Below are 19009 nucleotides of genomic sequence, written 5' to 3'. Positions count from 1 at the left end.
AATACTTGCAGAAGTACTGGACTCCAAACTGAGATGATCTCTTCTAGCCAGTTGGCCTTCTAAATTTCCTGGCACAGACTGATGAACATATTCAGGGCTGCATGTCAATTAGCTGATACATGTCAACTGGTATCCCATCAATTGCTGGGGCCTTATTATTATTATTTTATTTTTTTTTTTTTTGCCAATGCTTCAACGAAACTTGAACTTCTTCTTTAGTACCACTGGCTCTTTATCATAATGCTATTTCCTGAAATGTTTCAGTGTGAACCAATTCTTGGTACAGTGACTCTGTGTATTTTTTCCATCTTCTTTTGAGTATCCTGGATCATTCAATATTTTGCCCATAGCATTCCTCAGAATTGCAACTCAAGGTTTGAATTCTTCAGTTCTTTCAGCTTGAAAAAGGCCAAGCAAGTTCTGTTTTTTTGTTCTCTAGCTCCAACTCTTTGCACATTCCATATAAAACTTTGCTTTGTCTTCTCACGTTGCCCCTTGAAACCTTTTGTTTACCTCTTTTACTTTGTCATCCCTTCCCTTTTGTTCATGTCTTCTCGATGCTTTAGTGCAATTTTCAAAGTCTCATCAGACATCCATTTTGCTCTTTTCTTTCTCCTCTTTGTAATGACCTTCAGTTTTCTACATGGATGGTAGCACTGATGTCATCCTACAACTTATGTAGTCTTTAGATATTAGTGCTCAAGGCCTCAAATTTTTCTTAATTCTTTAAAAAAATTTTTTTATTATTTTTTGTGCATGTACCGTCAAATCGGATCTGACAGGTACAGGAAGAAATTGTCCCTCCTTCTCCGGCAGAGCATCTGGTGGATTTGAACAGTGTACCTCTGGGATTGCAGTACAGCTTCTTTCCACTAAGCCACCAGAGCTCCCCAAATTTTTCTTAATTCTTAAATTGAGCTTAGATAGACTCAAAGTTATATTCTGGGTCTTGTGATTTTCTTCAGCTTCAATTTGAATGTGTATTTGGGCAACTGATGGGTCTGTTCCACATTCAACATCTGGCTTGGTTTGACTACTAATAGTGAGCTTCTTCCACAATTTTTCCCACAGACGTAGTTAATCTAATGTCTGTGTAATCCATCAGGTGAGGTCCATGTATATAGCTGCCATTTCTTAAAATGTAATTCTTAAAAAAAAGTCTTTGTTGAATGTACAAAATCCATTCATTGGCTCTCCAGCCTCATTTTCTGTCCCAAGTCCATAATTTCTAGCCACCATTCTTTCTTCTTTGCATTCTAGTCACCAATTATTATTATATTTTCCCTTAGATATTAATATTTAATTACTCTAGGGCATCATCTATTACCCAAAGGTTATCCAGGGCCTAGTATTGTAATGTCCTTCACTGTGAAAACAGCATTCTTTGTATAGGATCAAGAATACAGAAGTCATCAAGTTATCTTTCAAAAAGACAGTAGAAATCCAAGGAACCAAGAGGAGACCAATCGAAGGTTATGTTTACTATTTAGTACCAGTCTCTAGTAATCCAGTCTTAGGCTCTCCAAGCAGCTTGAAGAAGGGTGAAGAGAGCGAGCATATAAGAAGGTGTCAGGAGCTCTTCACTGGGTGGCCCATTTTTGCTCTAAGGCAACTCAGGATCCAGTTAAAGAGGAAAGTTGCTGAGGCTGCAATGACCAGGCGCTGCTGTTTCAAGGGTGAGGAGGCTCTTAGGGAGGGCTGATGCAAGGGTGCAAGGGTGGCAGGGGGCCTTCATGACCTAGGTGGCTTCTTCCTGTCATCCAAGTACTACTTAATGTCCTCAAATTTTTGGCCACAAGTTTTTGCAGTTCCAAGCCAGATATGTTCCAAAGTTATTTCCAAAAGTAAAGCCAATCAGGGACTGGAACATGATGTAGATGGGGAGGATGATGTGGGAAGCTTAATATAAAATGTAATATTAATAATAAACCAAATGCTGTATAAGGATATGAGGGAGGTTTAATACAAGCTCAAGGTCACCTTGTGGCACTAAGGCATTCGCTAAGAGTCAATTTAGTTTGTATTAACTGAATCCCTCCCTCCTGAAATAAGCATAAAGAGGAACTTGGCCTTATCTGTAAAAGACTTCACCATTATCCTTTGTTTTTGTTTTGTACTTCCTTATGATTTTACTTTGTCTACCTTCCTTATGCTTCTCAAGAAATATCCAGAGAGGCATGGCTTGAGGCCTTCAGTCATGGGAACTGTTGGCCCCCTGTTTTTCATGCTCTCTTTTCTATATCATTCCTGGTAGTCTGTCTCATTATTAATAGTTATAAAAACATTTTACCCTCAGCCTGCAACAGATGATGAAGTGACAAGAGGGACCACAGCTGCCAAGCTGGTCCCAGCCTGCTACCCCAGAACCACTAATTATTATTAATATATCTTGATTGCATGAGTGGTAAATAACTATGCAAAGGAATTAAAATGAAAGAATTCTAACTAATGAATGGATAACATTGTGAAGAATGGGATTAACAGAGCTTAACATTGTAAAGAACAGGAATAACTTAATTTTACTTATTCAGAACCTGTACACAGACCAAGAGGCAGTATAGTTAAAAAGAACAATGGCATTCTGTGTGGCTTAAAAAAGAAAGGTGTAAAAAAAAAAGAAAGGTGTCAGTGCTTTGCCATTTTATTATATTTAACCTGTATGCTGAGCAAATCATCTGGACTATATGAAGAGAGCTGCAACAGGACTGAAGAAAGACTTGTTGACCTAAGAATCCCAGAAGCTGAACTCTATAAAGAATACAGATTAAGAGAATATTTATGAACAAACTGGTCTCCAGACATCACAGCCTTGCTGACTGACATCAGAGTCAACGTGAAGCATTTACTGATGATGCACAGAGACTAGTCTTCAGTAGAGACGATGTCTTAACATGAAGAAAGTAAAAGCCTTGTGACTGGGCCAATAGCAACATTATGACAAATGGAGAAAAGGTGGAAGGTGTCAAGTGTTTAATATTACTTGGGTTCACAAAATTAAGGTCCATGAAAGCAGTGTCAAGAAATCAAATGGGGTGGTGTCGGGGAAGGGAGCAGGAATCAACATAATGTATTAAGCAAATAGATTGTAAAAGGCCTCTTCAAAGTGTTAGATGGATGTCAGTTTGAAGACCAAGGTATGCCTAATCTAAGCCATGGTATTCTCAATCATCTCATATGCATCAAAAGGCAGAAAATCAACTAATTGGTGCGTTTGAATTACGGTATAGATGAAGACTATGAAATATCCCATGAACTTCAAGAAGATTGGACAAATCTGTCTTTTGAAGAAGTACAGCCAGAAGGTGCTTCTGAAAGGACAGTACTTTGTACGTGTCAGGAGGGGCCAGTCCTCGAGGAGAACATAAAGTCTGGTAAAGCTGAGAGGACACTCCATGGGAAGGCCTGACACTGACTCAGACACCGGGCTCACACACAGCAATGGTTATGAGGATGCATGAGGTAGCATGTCACCTAAAAATATACGGTATTAAAAAAATTTTCATTTCCCATGTTTTTTTACTAATATACAGATATCTATTATTATTTATCTTATATGCTCCAATCTTATTAGATTTACTAGTTTTAGAAGGGTTTTTTTTTTTGTGGGAGTAGATTCCATAAGATATCCTACATAGGGCATCAGAGACAACTGTACCCTAATTGATTAATTAGTTAATTACAATGTTTAATTAGAGCTGGACAATGAATAAGGATTACAGCAGAATTGACCCCTCTGAGCTATGGTTGGAGATGAGCACTGGACATCCATGGATGGCCGGGAGAACAAGTAGGTGTGTTTTGGAGAAGGTTCAGTCAGAGTGCTCTTTGGAGGCATGAACCATGAGGCTTTGCCTCACATACTTTGGGAATGTTGCTAGGAGAGGCTATTTCTTGGTGAAGGACATGATGCTGGAAAGGGTGGAGGGTGGGCGAAGGAGAGGAAGACCCTCAACCATGTGGATTGACACGGTGACTGCTGTATTGGACTCTTGTGTGTCAGGAAGTGTGAGGATGGCACAGAATAGAACATGGTTCAGATCCTGAGTTCACTGGGTCACTATCAGTCGTGCCATCACCTGACTGGATGGCACTAACAACAACAATTAGCCCCTTACTCAGTACTGCCTTTCCTTTCACTCAACTTCTTTTTACCTCTCTTTTTCCTCTCTGGTAACATTCCAAGAACAATTCTATCTTTATGTAAACCTTTCTAGCTTTTGGTAATAGTGCTTTTATAGTATAGTAGTACTTTTGTGACTCAGTTATGTCTCTCAGCATCATTTTCTCTAGATTCATCCATGTTCTGGAATACACCATGAATTCTTTATTATTTTTGAGTGATGCATAAATACTTAATTATGCTGAATAGAAGGAGAATTATGCTGGATAGAAGGAGAATTGATGCCTTTGACCTGTGGTGCTGGAGACAAGTACTGAATGTACCCTGGACTACCAAGAAAACTAACAGATTCATCCTGGAGAGGGTTAAACCAGGCTGCTCCTTGGAGGCAAAGATTCTGGGGCTTCGTCTGACATACTTTGGACATGTTGTAAGGAGAGACAGGTCCTTGGAGAGGGACATCATGCTTCAGAGGCTGGAGGGACTGCACAGAAGGCGAAGACCCTCTGTGAGGTGAATTGATTCAGTGACTGAGGTAATCGGGATGGGTGTGTCAGAGGCAGTGAGACTGGCACAGGACAGAGTAGGTTTTAGGGCTGTTGTACATAGGGTCGCTATGAGTTGCAAGTGACTGACGGCACATAACAACATAATTTCCTTTCTGTTCCTGTGAGGCTGAGCATTTTTAATCAGGAAAGGGTATTGAATTTTGTCAAATGCCTTTTCTGCCTAGACTGAGATAATCATGATTCTTTTTCTTTTTTTACTGATGTGGTTGATTATACAAACTGTTTTTCAAAGTTCAGCAATCTTTGCATACTATATGCCTTTCTTTATATTCTTTCATAATCCTTTTAATATCTGTAGAATTCATGGGAGCCTCTCTTTTCTGATACTGGTTACTATTGTGGTTAGTGCTGTCAAGAAGGAACTGATTCATAGCTGACCTTCTGGAAGTTGGTTTTTGTTTTTTTTTTAATTTATTATTAATTTAAATGAAAATTTAGAGACTTTGGGTTTCCATTCATTCACTGTTGCACTTTTCTCCCCTCCCAACCCAACCCCCTAGTACACTACCTTCTTGGAAAAGTAAAATTCTTTCACTGTTTTACAAACCCTCCCCCGAGGTCCACTCCACTATGGAGCCTTCGCTCTGGACTCCCGTCATGACACAAACACCTAATCACATATCCCTTTTAAACAGTTTTCTCCCTCATCTGTTTCGATGTGGTATACATTATTAAACCCATCTTTCTCAGTCTCCCCCCAACCCCAAGGTCAGTCCTGTTGTTCAACAGTGGCACCATGCAGTATTTGTCCTTTTGTGACTGAGATACTTTATCAGCATAATGTCCTCCAGGGTCACCCATTTTGATTAATATTGCATGAGTTCCTTGTTTTTCTTTTTAGTTCCTTGTTTTTCAATGCAGCATAGTATTCCATTGTGTGAATATCCCACAGCTTCTCTATCCATTCGTTTGTTGATGGGCACTTAGGTTGTTTCCAATCCTTGCTATTGTGAACAAAGCCACGATAAACATGGGTGTGCATATATCTGCTTGAATGTCAGTTATGGTCTCGTTGGGGTATATTCCCAGTAGTGGAATTGCTGGGTCGAATGGTATCTCTATTTGCAACTTTTTGAGAAAGCGCCATACCACCTTCCACAGTGGTTGCACCATTTCACACTCCCACCAACAGTGAATAAGGTTTCCAGTTTCTCCACAACCTTGCCAGCATTTGCTGCTTGCTGTTCTGTTAAATTTTGCTAGCGGTGAGATGACATGGTATCTCATAGTTGTTTTGATTTGCATCTCTCTTAGACCTAGGGATTTTGAACATTTCTTCATGTGCTTGTTGGCCATCTGAATGTCTTCTTTGGTGAAGTGTTGTCTGTTCATATCTTGTGCCCATTTTTCAGTTGGGTTGTTTACCTTTATCTTGTTATGGGGCTTGAGTATTTTATAAAGTCTAGATATAAGTCCCTTATCTGATATGTCATTACCAAATACTTTTTCCCCAGTCTGTGGCTTCCCTTTTTACCCTGCTGGAGAAGTTTTTTGATGTGCATAGGGATTTGAGTCTTAGAAGATCCCATTCATTTATCTTTTCCCGGTTGTAGGTCTTCTGGAGTTTTTCAGGGGCTGTAACTGCATGGAGGAAATTTTCCCCAAGAAGAAACTGGTGAATGTAAACTGGTTGCTATTGGATTTGCAGTGCAACTATCTATGAGGCCACCAGAGCTTACTGGTTATTGCTATAGTTTCTTTTTATGATCTGCCAGTGAGCTAAATTACCAAATGTCCTGAAAGAATGTGCTTTTATTTTCATTTTCACATATTGCTTTTGCTTTCCTTATAACCTATTTCCACTTAGATCTTCATTATTTCCTTTCTTTTGCTTACTTTGCAATGATTTGCTCTTTTCCAGACCCCTCTTCCTTAAGTTCTTTAAAGCAGAACTTGATGATCCTTCTCTATGCAAGAATTTAAATAAACAAAACCCACCATTGCTGTTGATTCTGACTTAAGCAGATTATAGATGCATGAATGCGGTAGAAATTTTCTCTCCAAGGACTGCTTTGACTGGACCTATACATTTAAATTTTATTCCATTATTTTCTAATTAAATTTTTTTAAAGCTTTTTTTTATTTGACTTATGGGTTGTATGTCCTCCAGCTTCCCAATACTTGGGGATCTTCTAGATAGTTATAGGTTTCCAGTCCCTAATTTCATTTCATTTCATTGTGTTCAGAGAAAATCCTTACAATGATTTATATTCTTTAGTATTTCCTTAGACTTTGTTTTACGGCCCAGAATATGCACTATCTTAATATTGGGCTGAGAGCTGACTCCAGGAGATGTGGAGCCAGATTTATTTTCACTCACTCTGCTCCTGCCATTTTCTGAAAAGCCCTTCTGTTTTTGGTTTTAGTGACATTCCTCCACCCTTGTTGCTGGAGGAAGTATAATGTTCTACTCCTGAGCTTTGAAGGGTTTTTACCTGCTTCTTCTCAGCCTTTCCAGCTTATGCTAAGGTACACCTTGGTTTATTAAGTCAGGTTTTCACCACTTGCCCATGTGCTCACTGGCTTCTAAAACACTATTACTCCTTTTTCTTTTTATTCTTCTGAATTTCTGCTCTTTGATAAATTCCTTCTCTGTTATTTTAATAGTGGCTCAAGACAGGTAAATGCATTCAATCACCATCTCTAAATGGAAGGTATTCTGTTTTGACGATGAATGAAGGCGTGAGTAGTGAATGAAGTACTGCCAAGCACCTCTGCAACATCTGTGCCTGTTTAAGGGAGGTCACAGGAGGACAAACTGGAAATGCCAGCTGGTGATTGGAACAAAGGTGTGACCATGTACAAGACAAAGCAGAGCCATGGAGGGCTCACATGACATGGGCTGAAGCCAGGCCCACTTTGGATGGTGTGACTCTCAATGGCTCCCTGGGTATAGCCACCATACAGTGGCCATCACATAGATACTGATATTGGTGGATGAAACACAGGCTCCTAAAGCTGAGGTACACAGTGTCATGGGGAAAGTGAGTCATGTGCAGGAGCTAGACTCAGTTATTCTCTCACCAGCCATATCCCCTAAGATAGGCACTTGGTTCCTCTAAGTTTCAGCCTCCAGCTTCATCCTGGTTCGATGGCATCCCTCTCTACTAGGGAGCAGCCCTAACCCACATGGGTCTGAGATGAAGGACAACCACTCAGGCTGGGTGGGCCTCCTCAGACAGTAGGCTGGTCCATTTGAGATGAGGTGGCACCCTGGGTGTAGAAAAGTACACTCAGGAGTGGGTCTCAGGAGAGACAGAGTCTGGTTGCCAGATTGTCTCGGGTATAGGCATGAGATCCTATAGCTGGAGCACAGAACCTGCCAGCATACAAGATAAGACCTCTTTGTTTTCTGTGGCTCCAGTTCACCTAGAAGCCTCTCCAAAGGCTTTCCTCTGGGCACCTTTAAGCTGACCGCAGCTCATGCTCACATGCATATTGGGACACCACGGGCAGAAAGCACTAGGATAGAGGGCACACCACCCACCTCAGGTGAAGGGGAGTGAAATGCTGGGCCCATGGATCAAGACAGCCAGGCCGAATACCTGGCAAGCTGGCTTTTCTAGACTGGTCTCAGCCTGGCCCTGTGGCCCTGACGATCTGTGTCTTGTTTTCTGATCCTCTTTTTCAGCAGCAGGTATTTTATTAAGATACCCATGCAGGTCAAGGCTGGGCAGGCAGTGGAGACAGCTCTGGCTCAGGCCGTGCCATCTCAAGGTCCCTCTGGAAGCATCTAGGGCAATCATGACATTGACAGGGATGCAGGTTCCAAGGCTACTTGCTCCCAGAAAGTCCCTACAGACCAGGCATGGGGCTTACCGATCCTCGCCAGAGCCAGGCCAGTGCCACTTAGGCACACCGGCCTTTAGGGGTCAAGCATATCTGTCAACACCGAAAGCCTGTCAGCCAGCAAGTTCTCTCCACTCCCCTCCTTACCTGGCACAGCCCCCATGCAGAGTGGCCCAGGATGCTATAGCCAAGTTGAACTGGGCAGCTGAGCTTTCACTTTGGCCTTACCTTTCGTGTCGTTGACAGGATCCATGTGCCGGTAGATGTAGCCTTCCAGGTAGGAGTGGAACTTGGGTGTTGGTGGGAAGAAAGCCAAGCAGATGGCCATGAGTTCCCAGCCTCGTGCCAGGCTCTCTAGGCGGAAGTTCTCTGTGGTCTGCCGGCACAGCTGGATGTACAGCTCATCCCGCAGGCCCTGCACACTCCAGCCCTTGGTGGCCACCTCCAGGGCCACATGCAGGGGGTCAGCCTTGGCCCGACGGTCACCCATATACATTTGGATGAGCTTGAAGATCTCACAGGCCTCCTTTTTCACGTGTCGGTCACTGGTCATGATCATGGGCTTCTTGATGGACTCGCTACTCCAGGCCAGCATGTTGGCGATGGACACCTTGCGTCGGAAGAGGCCCTGCGTGTGCTTGTTGAAGTGCTTGGAAGCCCAGTTCTCGATGTCTGTCTCAGAGGAAGGCTTGCGCAGTGTGAAGGCAGGGAAGACACAGCTGGCGCTGGGCATCATGCTGCGGCCCTGCCGGCCATTCTCAAACTGGGCACAGGCACCAAGGTCCTCGGACTAGGAAGGGCAATCGGATGGTCAGGGATAGATAGGGCCAGCTGACCAAGTCATGATGTGAGCCAGGCCCACCTGATCTGTGTGTGTGTGGCTCGTGGGCCACAGCTTAGGCTGTGAGCCAGGTCACTGACCAAAGGCACAGTGCAGCCTGTGTGGTGTCAGGAGGGGAAGGAGTGACCTGAAAGCTACCAACTAGCTTCCCACATGAAGTCTGTCATGCCAAAGTCTATGCTCATATTATTCTCAACCCTCAGCAGCCTATGCCCTTGCCCGTCAACCCTGAGGGCCTAGCCTGCCCAGTCTACACCCCTGTCCATTGACCCCAAGGGCCAAGCCTGTCTAGTCTATGCCCTTGTCCATCAACCTGAAGGGCTGAGCCTGCCCAGTCTATAACCTCCTTGTCAACCCAGAGGGTCCAGTCAGCCCAGTCAATGCCCCCACTTATCATCCCTGAGAAGTATCTATTCCTCATTCAAGCAGGGCCTAAGGAAGAAGGCTGAGTAGGAGGATGTCAAACCTCACTAAAATGGGAGCTCATGGTGTCATGGGTTGCTGCAGGAAGAAAGCCTTAATGGGGAGACAGCTCAGGCCTTGAAGGAGAAATGGGTAACCAACACATATCCTCCCAGGCCCGTGTAAGTCCCGGACCTCCTTAGATGGTAAAACTCCTGGATAGTGGGCGACAGAGGTGTCAGAGCAGGGATCATTCTTCATCTCTAAGGGGGCAATGGGGATAACAGTAACCCTTGGGTTGTGGTGGGATCCAGTGGTCCTGCTCCATAGGTCCAGAAGAACATGGGGCACCAAGCCCAGTGGCGACCAGGAAACACCAAGCTCCGAGCACTCTCCTCTCCAGTGCTGCCCTCACGTCCCTAAACCTAGTCTAAGGGATCTCTATCTGCTATCACTGTGGAGGGCCCTGCCCACCACAGCTGACCTCAGGGCAGCCTTGGAAGGCTAGGCTGGAGAATAAGGGCTCCCAGGGACCCACCCCACCTCTGTGCACACCTGCCTGGCCTCACCTGTGAGGGGTGCAAGTAGGGCTCTGGGGAGGCCAGGTTAGTCTGGACAGAGATGCTCTTCTCCAGCAGGATCTGAGGGAAGCCTAGCTTCTCGAAGGTGGTCCTCTTCCAGTGCTTGCTGTCCTGCTGGGCTAGGGCCTCGTCCTCGCTGAAGGCACGCACTACAGGCCCTGGCATGGGCAGCGGCACTGCACCGTCACTCTCATAGCCCGAGCCATCTTTCTGTGAGTCCCAGCTGCTCCGCTGCTTCATGTGATAATGGGCCTGCTGTGCCTCCCAGGCCAGCCGTGCCTGTGCCAAGAAAGGCTCACAGACCCGTGCCCCTTCCACCTCACCCAGTCGGCCCTCTGTGCGCTTCAGTGGGGCCAGCCCAGGCCCACATGAGGGCCGCTCCTCAGCCAGCAGGGGCTCACCAAGGGGATTACGGTCTGCTGAGCCGTCGGTGGATGAGGTGTTGGGGTCCTGGCACAGAGAGGGCTTCCTGCTTTTCCTCTTGCGTGGGCCAGGAGAGCAGCCCATGGAGGACATGGTATCTTGTTGGCTGGACCAGGACATGGCATCGTCCTGTGCAGAGGGTAGTGGTGTGGGTGGTGGGCCATGCCGGTAGTCAGGCCCCTCCATGCTGCTGTAGTCCCCGGACCTGGCCTCCGGACGCTGGTCCCTCAGCAGGCAGGGGCTAGGCTGGAGCGAATAGGAGCCACCACCAGGGTTAGGTGTGTACTTATGGCGAGGGCCAGCGCGCAGCTTGGGGCTGGAGCCAGCCTGCTCTACATAGACCAGCTGTCGCACATACTCCTTGCCCGCAGGGCTGTAGTCTAGGCTCATGAAGCGCTCCGGGGCTCTCTGCTTGGTGAGTACCAGCTGCTGGTAAGGTGAGGGGGATGTGTGCTTGGGGGACTGCAGGAAGGGGCGTGGCTTGCGCAGGGATGCCTTTTGGGGGGAGCCGGCCTTGTAGCCCCCGCTGGCCTCATACTGCATGTCCACTGGGGGCTCATCGTAGATAGGGGCCTGGTACTCCACTGGCGGCTCCTCATAGAGAGGGGGCTCATAGGCGTAGCGAGGGGAGGAAGGCTGAGAGTCACTGGAAGCCTTACGGGGCGGGGCGCAAAAGGGATCGCCTCCTCGGGCTGGATGCGGGGAGCAGCCCCCTGCCAGCTCCGCTCTCTTCAGGAATGGCGATGGCCGTCTCTCGGGAAAGAAGACGGTGCTGTCTGCATCGGGGGTAAAAGTCTGCAGGCCGGGGGAGTGCTGGCTGCCAGACGGCCTCCTGGCTCGCGCCCCGGGCTGACCATCGGAGGCAAAGCCGTTGCCCTGGGGGGAGAGGAAGCTGGGCTCTCTGTCGGTGACCTTGATGAGCATGCGCTCCTTGGTCCCAGTGGTCCACTGCAGCGAGGAAGCCCTGTGGAGTCAGCAGGTTGGCCTGAAGGTCACACACCACTAAGCATTTCCCACGCCACTCTTGTTGAGGTCTGAGTGACCACACTCCTCCTCGCAGGGCTGCCCTCCCTTCTGCGACTCCCACACATGCACCTGCTGGTTCCAGCCCCTGGCCTGACACCTTGCAGAGGGCAGCGGGAGGGAATTACTGCACCTGAACAAGGATTCCAGGCCTGACTAACCCCTGAACACCAACACCCAAGGCTGGCACACATCCTCCAGAATGGCCCTTCACAAGCGCGGCTCCTCCTCCGGGGTCAGAGGGACTATACCCCGACCTGCCCAGGTCGGTACACTTCCCTCATGGCTCCTGCTCTGCTTCCTGCACCTGAGGAGAAGCACTTCTGCCCGGTGTAGCCGCCACATCTGTGTCCAGCTCTGGTTGTGGTCAACTGGTCTGGAGCCCTGGGCTGCTTGTTTCCAAGTCATGACATGGCTGCTGACCACAAACACAACACCCACACTGCCCAGACCTGGTCAAGCCAGCTCCCACCCCCCAAGTCTCTGCCACTGGTAGTCACCTGCTGGCCTTCAGCCCTGCTTGATCAGCAAGCCTGGACAAGAGACTCTGGGCTCTGAGTGCCTCTGTGGACTGAGAAGCAGGCCCTGTCCCAGGCCTCACCTCCAGCGTTCAGATGTGCGGTTTATCACCCGTGTCCCCAGGGTTCCTCAGGTGACAGCACAATGAGAGCTGCTGGCTGTAAAGGTGGCATGGCCCCAAGGAACCATCTCTGTGTCCTTGGTGACTGCCCCTGCCATGTCCACTTCACGCTGAAGACAAACCACAGCCTTGTTCCCGCCTCGGCTGAGAAGACCCTGATGGAACCTGCCAGAAAGGCAAGTAAGTGGGCTTACCTGTAGTGCAGGAGTGGGCCATCTGTGCTGTAGTCCTGGTAGGTCTCATAGTCCTTCTCCAGGAGCACGCCTGGTGGGGGGGAGCTGGAAGAGCAGAAGAGGGGGCATAGGAGTGTTAGAGCATCTGTGCCAACAACTCCAACAGCCCACCTTCTGAACTGCTGCTGCTTTAGACTGTGGGGGTTGCCTTTCTGATGCTACAACCTAGGAATGAATCTGGAGTCCCGGCCTGTCCTCTCTCATTTCCTCTGGTCCTGTTCTTCACTCTCAGTCCCTCTCTCCAGTATAGGTGGATTCAGGAGGGGCAGCTCACACTGAGGCTACTGCCGAAGCCCTGAGGGGCAGGACCACCAAGGGACATTTCTTGGACACCAGGACTCTATCTTCGGAACAGAGTCACAGAAATGAGGGGCACCTTAGCTTCAACAAGAGGTGGCAGGGCAGATGGAGAAAGATGGACAGAGGGATGATGCTCATGGGAACCATTTACTTTGGAGGGATCCCCACTGACACTGCACCCCATTCTTGGGGACTGAAACATTAAAGACATTCAAATATTTGTGAAACAGATGAGCGGGTGATGACCTTGACAGATGTTCAAGGCATGACCAAACTGCGTTCTATCCAGAAGCAAAGATAAATGACCTCACCTAATTAAGATTGAGGGTGCTCTGGTGGCCTAGTATTAAGGTGTTGTGTAGGCAACTGAAAGGTACATGGTTCAAATCCAACAGCTGCTTTATGGGGAAAATGGGCATTCTCTTTCCATGCAATTAAATGCCTCTGAAAACCCACCAGCGTTAGCTATGGGACAGTTCCAATTCAATGGTACATAACAACAATAAAAACAATTGAGAATAACCACAATAAACTAAATGCCTTTATGGGAATCCGCAAGGGGAGGGTCCAGGAGAGCACACCCATCAACCTCATGGACCAAAGTACTTGTTTTTACTACCTAGACTTAACACATGGTCTAACTGTGGGGGAAAAACCAAAACAACCAAAAAGAGGTAAAACTACTCGGAGGTGTCAACATGGACAACATGATAGTCCTGAGAGGGCCTTCGGACAGTCACATGTAGATGCGGAGCAGTGGAGAGCTTTCCTGCAAATGAGCAGCATACCCATCCAAGCAAAGTGACAGCGGAACCCAAGTTCACCGTCACGACAGCACCAAGAGAGCAGACCTATTCCTGGGGGTGTGTTCTTAAATAGTACGGAGGAGCAATATGAATAAAGTTATTAAAGGTAGAAAGTCTATATAATTAGGATACCTTTTCAAAATTAATCAAGTAAAGCTTCCAATAGGAGTTTTTAAAAAACGAAAAGTGTGGGACTGATAACAGAAGACTTAACTCGAATGTAAACCAGCACAGGATTCAGGGACCTGGGTCTGCATGTAGGAAGTAGGTGGAAACCAACTTGTGTCCAACATCAGGAATTAAGAGAATAACTGGCGCACACCACAAACTGCAAAATACTCTTGTGATAAACAGAGCGGCCAGGGTAGAGGCGACTGCAGCTAATCTCCATTAATTCCATGGGGGGGATAGTCCTAATCTACAACACCAGCCGCACAGAAATTACTCCTATGAAGTCAGTTCCCACGGTCCCAGCACCTACCCCGAGGCCTAACACCAACTGTCCCTCATAGAGCTTGCTGTTCTACCTCTGCTGTCAGGTGCTGTTGAGTCAAGTACGACTCAGAGCAACTCTATGAACAACAGATCTGAACCCAGTCCTTCCTCGTGTTACCTACATCATTTCTGACACACTTGAGCCCATTGCTGTTGTCAATTCATATAGCTGAGGGTCTTCCTTTTTGTGGTATTAAGGATTTATTGTTCAAAATGGCTTTCCCAGCCATTCACTTTAACATGTGGATGGGCAGGGATATGTGACTAGGGTATCTTAGCTATCTACAAGGGGACTGGCTAGCCTTACCATTAAATTGAGCAGATTCAGTAGCAGAATTTGGGAATTTTACCAGCAGCAAAGCAGAAGCAGAGCATCCAGAGTGTGTGTCCTTCAAGGGCAAAGATTCCTGTGCCACTTGGATTGGGGCCTACAGGAGCAGCAGCAGCAGGAGCCGAAGCAGAGAACCAGAGACCCCGCGTGAGACAGACCCAACCTTGAGCTGCTATTCGGTGGAACCAGAGTTAGGACCCTCTGACCAAATTTGTTGAAGACTGATGGAGGAGAGCCATAACTGGGAGGACTAACAGCTTTGAAACATTAGCCAGAAGTCATGGTGAGGCTCCAGGCTATGGTGCCTGCGAACACATTTCAGCAGGTGTCCTCACTGAGTAATTGCATTCTGCTACTAACATGAACTATATATAGCCTTTTGATTTCTCTAATATGATTCTGCATGGTCTGTGAGCTACCCCAACAGCTTTTGGACCCAGCAGAGCAGTAAGACTGGTGTTGGGACAAGTAGAATGAGGCGTGTGTGGGGGAAATGTCTGACATCATGGGAATTGGTTTTCTGTTTTGGATGTTGCTAGCAGGGCAGTTCCCCCTTGTGGAGTTTGTAAAGGTCAGATATGGTCATTCCATTGTTCTTTCTATACTCTTGTCCCTCTCCAAGGAATGGCCTCTCCTAACAACATGCTTACAGTATGTGAGAAGACACTTGGTCATCTTTGCCTCCAAGGAGTACTATGGTTGTACTTTCTTAAAGACATATATTCTTTTTTGGTAATTCATGGGATATTGAATATCTTCTCTAGTGTCAGCTCAAAGGCATCAATTCTTTTGTCATCCTTATTCACTGTCCAGGCCCGAATGAGGCCACCTTTGTCTTTAAATGGACACAATTGCTCCTCGGCTAATTTGGAGAGGTTGCTGACTGCAAACTTTTATAATGCACTATGTCTCCTGATCTCCTGACTGCTGGTCTCAAAAGTGTTAACTGTGGATCCAAGTAAGATGAAGTTGTTGACAATTTCAATCTTTTCTCCATCTACCTGTTGCCTATTGGTTCAGTCGTGAGAATTTTTGTTTTCTTGATTTTGAGATGTAATCCATATTGAAGGCTGTAATCTTTGATCTTCTGTAGCAAGCGCTTCAAGTCTTTCTCATTTTCAGTAAACAAGTTTGTGTCATTGGCATAATACAGGTTGTTAACAAGTCTTCCTGTGATCCTGATGCCACCCACATTCTTTGGTTAGAGTCCAGTTTCTTTGTTTTTCCTTCACTGCTGTATAAATTTATTGGAAATACTTTATTCACCATTTAGTGTTATGATGTCACCTAAAACATACTGTAAACGATGAGTTATACCCTAACAAATGCATCATTGATTTTCAGCAATCATTGGTTTGATAGAGTCCAGTTTCTTGAATTACTCAGCATATAGATAGAGCAGGTATGGAGAAAAGATACAGCCCTGATACACACCTTTTTTAGTTTTAAACCATGTAATGTTCCTTTGCTCTGTCTGGACAGCTTCTGGATCCAGAACTAGAAGAGACCCATATTTGTTCCCCTTTCAAAGAAAGATAATCCAACAGGATGTGGAAATTACCAAACAGTATCATTAATATCACATGCATGCAAAATACTGCTGAGGATCATTCTAAAATGGCCAGAAGAATACACTGACAGAGAACTGTCAAGTTTTAAGATGGGTTCAGAAGAGGTTGTGGCACCAGGGATATCATTATTGATGCCTGAGGGATTCTGGCTGAAATAAAAGAATACCAGCAGATTGTCTATTTGTGCATTATTAACTAAGCAAAGGCTAACATTGAGAATGGGAATCCCAGAACATTGACTGTGCTCATGTGAAACCTATACCCTGACCAAGAAGCTACTGTTGTTGTTCTCCCACTGGGTCTGCTAATCCACAGGAATGGCCACATAGAACTCAGAAGCAATGTTCATGATTATGAGGTTATCAGGAGAATCTCACTCATTGTTACTGAGAAGAATCCAACTCATAGGTGACCCTCCCTTGGATTTCTAAGGCTGCAAGTTGCACAGGAGGAGAGAACACATCTTTCTCCCGCAGAGCTTGTTGGGTCCAAACAACCAGAGAGGCATAATCTTTAGGTTGCCAATGAGACTTTGAAAAATCCTAATGCCAGCCACATTCTTCTTTAGAGAATCCAGCTTCAGGATTCAGGACACAGATTGAATAGGTCTGGAGAGAGGATACAACCCTGATACACACCTATTCTGATTTTAAAGCACACATTATTCCCTTGTTCTGTTCAGACAACTATTTCTTGGTGTGTGTTTAGGTTTCCTACATTGTTGTTGTTGACTGCTGTCGAGCAGGACTCGCAGCGACCCTATGAACAAAAGGCCTGAAGCCTTTCTGTAACTACTGTTGTTTATCAAAGGTCATAGAGTTTCCAGAGGCATAGGTTTTCTATGAGTACAAATAAATGTTCTGGGATTCCCATTCTTTTCAGCATATCCATAATTTGTTATGGTCTACACAGTCAAATGTTTCCTGCGTAGTCAATAAAACACTAGTAAACAACTTTCTTATACTCTCCACTTGAGCCAAGAACCATTTGACATTATCAATAATATCCCTCATATGATGGCCTGTTTTGTTTTGTTTTTAAATATGATGGTCTCTTCTAAATCCAGCTTGAATTTCTGGTAGTTACTTGGTAACATACTGTTCCAGTCATTTAAAAATAATTTTAAGATTTTACGTGCATGTGTTATTAATGATACTCTTTGATAATTTCTGCATTCTGTTGGACCCCTTTTTTGCCAATGGGAACAAATATGGATCTCTACAAGTCAGCTGGTCAAGCATTTGGCAAATTTTTTGGAATGAGTTAATGAGCATATCCAAGAATGTACATGTTTGTTGAAACACAATTGGTATCTCATCAATTCCTGGGGCCTCATTACTTTGCCAGTGTCTTCAATTCATCTTGAACTTACTCCTTTTATTACCACTGGCTCTGGATCATATGTTACTTCCTGAAATAGTTCATATCAACCAATTATTTTGTGGTACAGTGACTGTGTGTTTTCCTTCCATCTTCTTTTGATGCTTCTTGTATCATTCTGTATTTTCTCCACAGAATCCTATAGTATTGCAACTTGAGGTTTGAGTATGTTCTTCAGCTTTTTCAGCTTGAGAAATGCTGAGTGTGTTCTTCCTTGTTTTAATGCCTCCTATCTGCATTTTTCATTGTAACACTGTGCTCCGTCTTCTTAAGCTATCCTTGTTTGGCTTGCAGAAAGTAAAGGAGACTTGAAACATTTGCAGAAAAGATAAAAGAATAGAGTTTTCAACAGGAATTACATCTCAAGATCAAAAAAATAAAAGTCCTCACTACTGGACCAAGAGGCAACATTGTGATAGATGGAGAAAAAGATTGAAGCTGTAAATGATTTAATTTACACAATCAACACCCAAGGTCACAGCAGTCAAGGGCTACTTTTAAATTTAAGTGGCAAAAGAGCAAAGATGTCAGTTTCAAGCCAAGGGGGGCATGATCAAAGTCATGGTCTTTTCAGTTATTTCCTATGCATGTGAATGTTGAACAATGTGAAAGTGAAGAATATTAAATTTCCTAAAGGAACTAAATTTTTACCAAGTTTTGTAGTCTGAATTGATCAAATATATAATCAGAATGCATCAATTGGTGACTAGAATGAAAAGCTGGAAACAATGAAGGGATGGTAGAAGGGAAGTATGAACCTGGTGACAGAAACAAGACTGAAAATAGAATGATCAAATTTTGTATACTTAATTATATTCACTGCAAATATATTTTTTAAAAAACATAAATGGCAACTTTACATATGAACTTTAACAGATGACCTGTGTAGGAATGAGACTGACTCTATTGGTAGACGAAATCATTGGAGAAGTCGTCAAAACTAGGTCAGGTGCTGACTCCAATTACTCATGTGCAAGTTCAAACTGAGGCTGAAGAAAGTAAGTGAAAATAAAGTCTTTGAGAATCAAAATATGATCTTAAGTCTATCCCACCTGAGTTTAAAAATGAATTAAGAATAGATTTGGTGTACTGAACACTAGTGATTGAAGACCAGATGAGTGGTGGAATGACATCAAAGATACCATCCATGAAGATAGGAAAAGCTTACTGCAAAAACCAAGGAGGAAAAAAACCCAACAAAATGGGTATCAGAAAAGAGCTTGGAAGTTGCACTACAGCTTCAAGAAAGCAAACAACGGGATAAAATGTTGACGTGAAAGAGGTGAACAGAAGATTTCAAAGAGCAGCCTGAGAAGACAGCAAGGTATGACAACAGAATATGCAGAGAGCTGAAATTGGAGAATGTTGTTATGTGTTGTCGAGTCGCTTGTGACTCATAGCGACCCTATGTACAACAGCCCTATACTCTGCTCTGTCCTGTGCCAATCGCACTGTCTCTGACACTCCCATCCCAATTATCCCAGTCACTGAATCAATCCACCTTA

General features: G+C 45.1%; 1 protein-coding gene across 1 annotated transcript in view; it reads right to left on the bottom strand.

The window, feature by feature from the left end:
• ARHGAP39 (Rho GTPase activating protein 39) overlaps window positions 1-19009 on the bottom strand; it is a 62350-nt gene that overhangs the window by 17012 nt on the left and 26329 nt on the right. The window contains exons 3-5 of the mRNA XM_006879221.1: window positions 12583-12666; window positions 10291-11689; window positions 8707-9268 (exon numbers count right to left, since the gene is read on the bottom strand). Coding sequence (XP_006879283.1) covers window positions 8707-9268; window positions 10291-11689; window positions 12583-12666 — 2045 coding nt within the window. The remainder of the gene's footprint in view (window positions 1-8706; window positions 9269-10290; window positions 11690-12582; window positions 12667-19009) is intronic.

This window comes from Elephantulus edwardii, unplaced genomic scaffold (assembly GCF_000299155.1).
Source record: "Elephantulus edwardii isolate Elephantulus edwardi_28Jun2011 unplaced genomic scaffold, EleEdw1.0 scaffold00003, whole genome shotgun sequence".
NCBI lineage: Eukaryota > Metazoa > Chordata > Mammalia > Macroscelidea > Macroscelididae > Elephantulus > Elephantulus edwardii.
The sequence above is the reverse complement of the archived record's forward strand: the minus strand, read 5'-3'. Positions and strand labels throughout refer to the sequence as shown.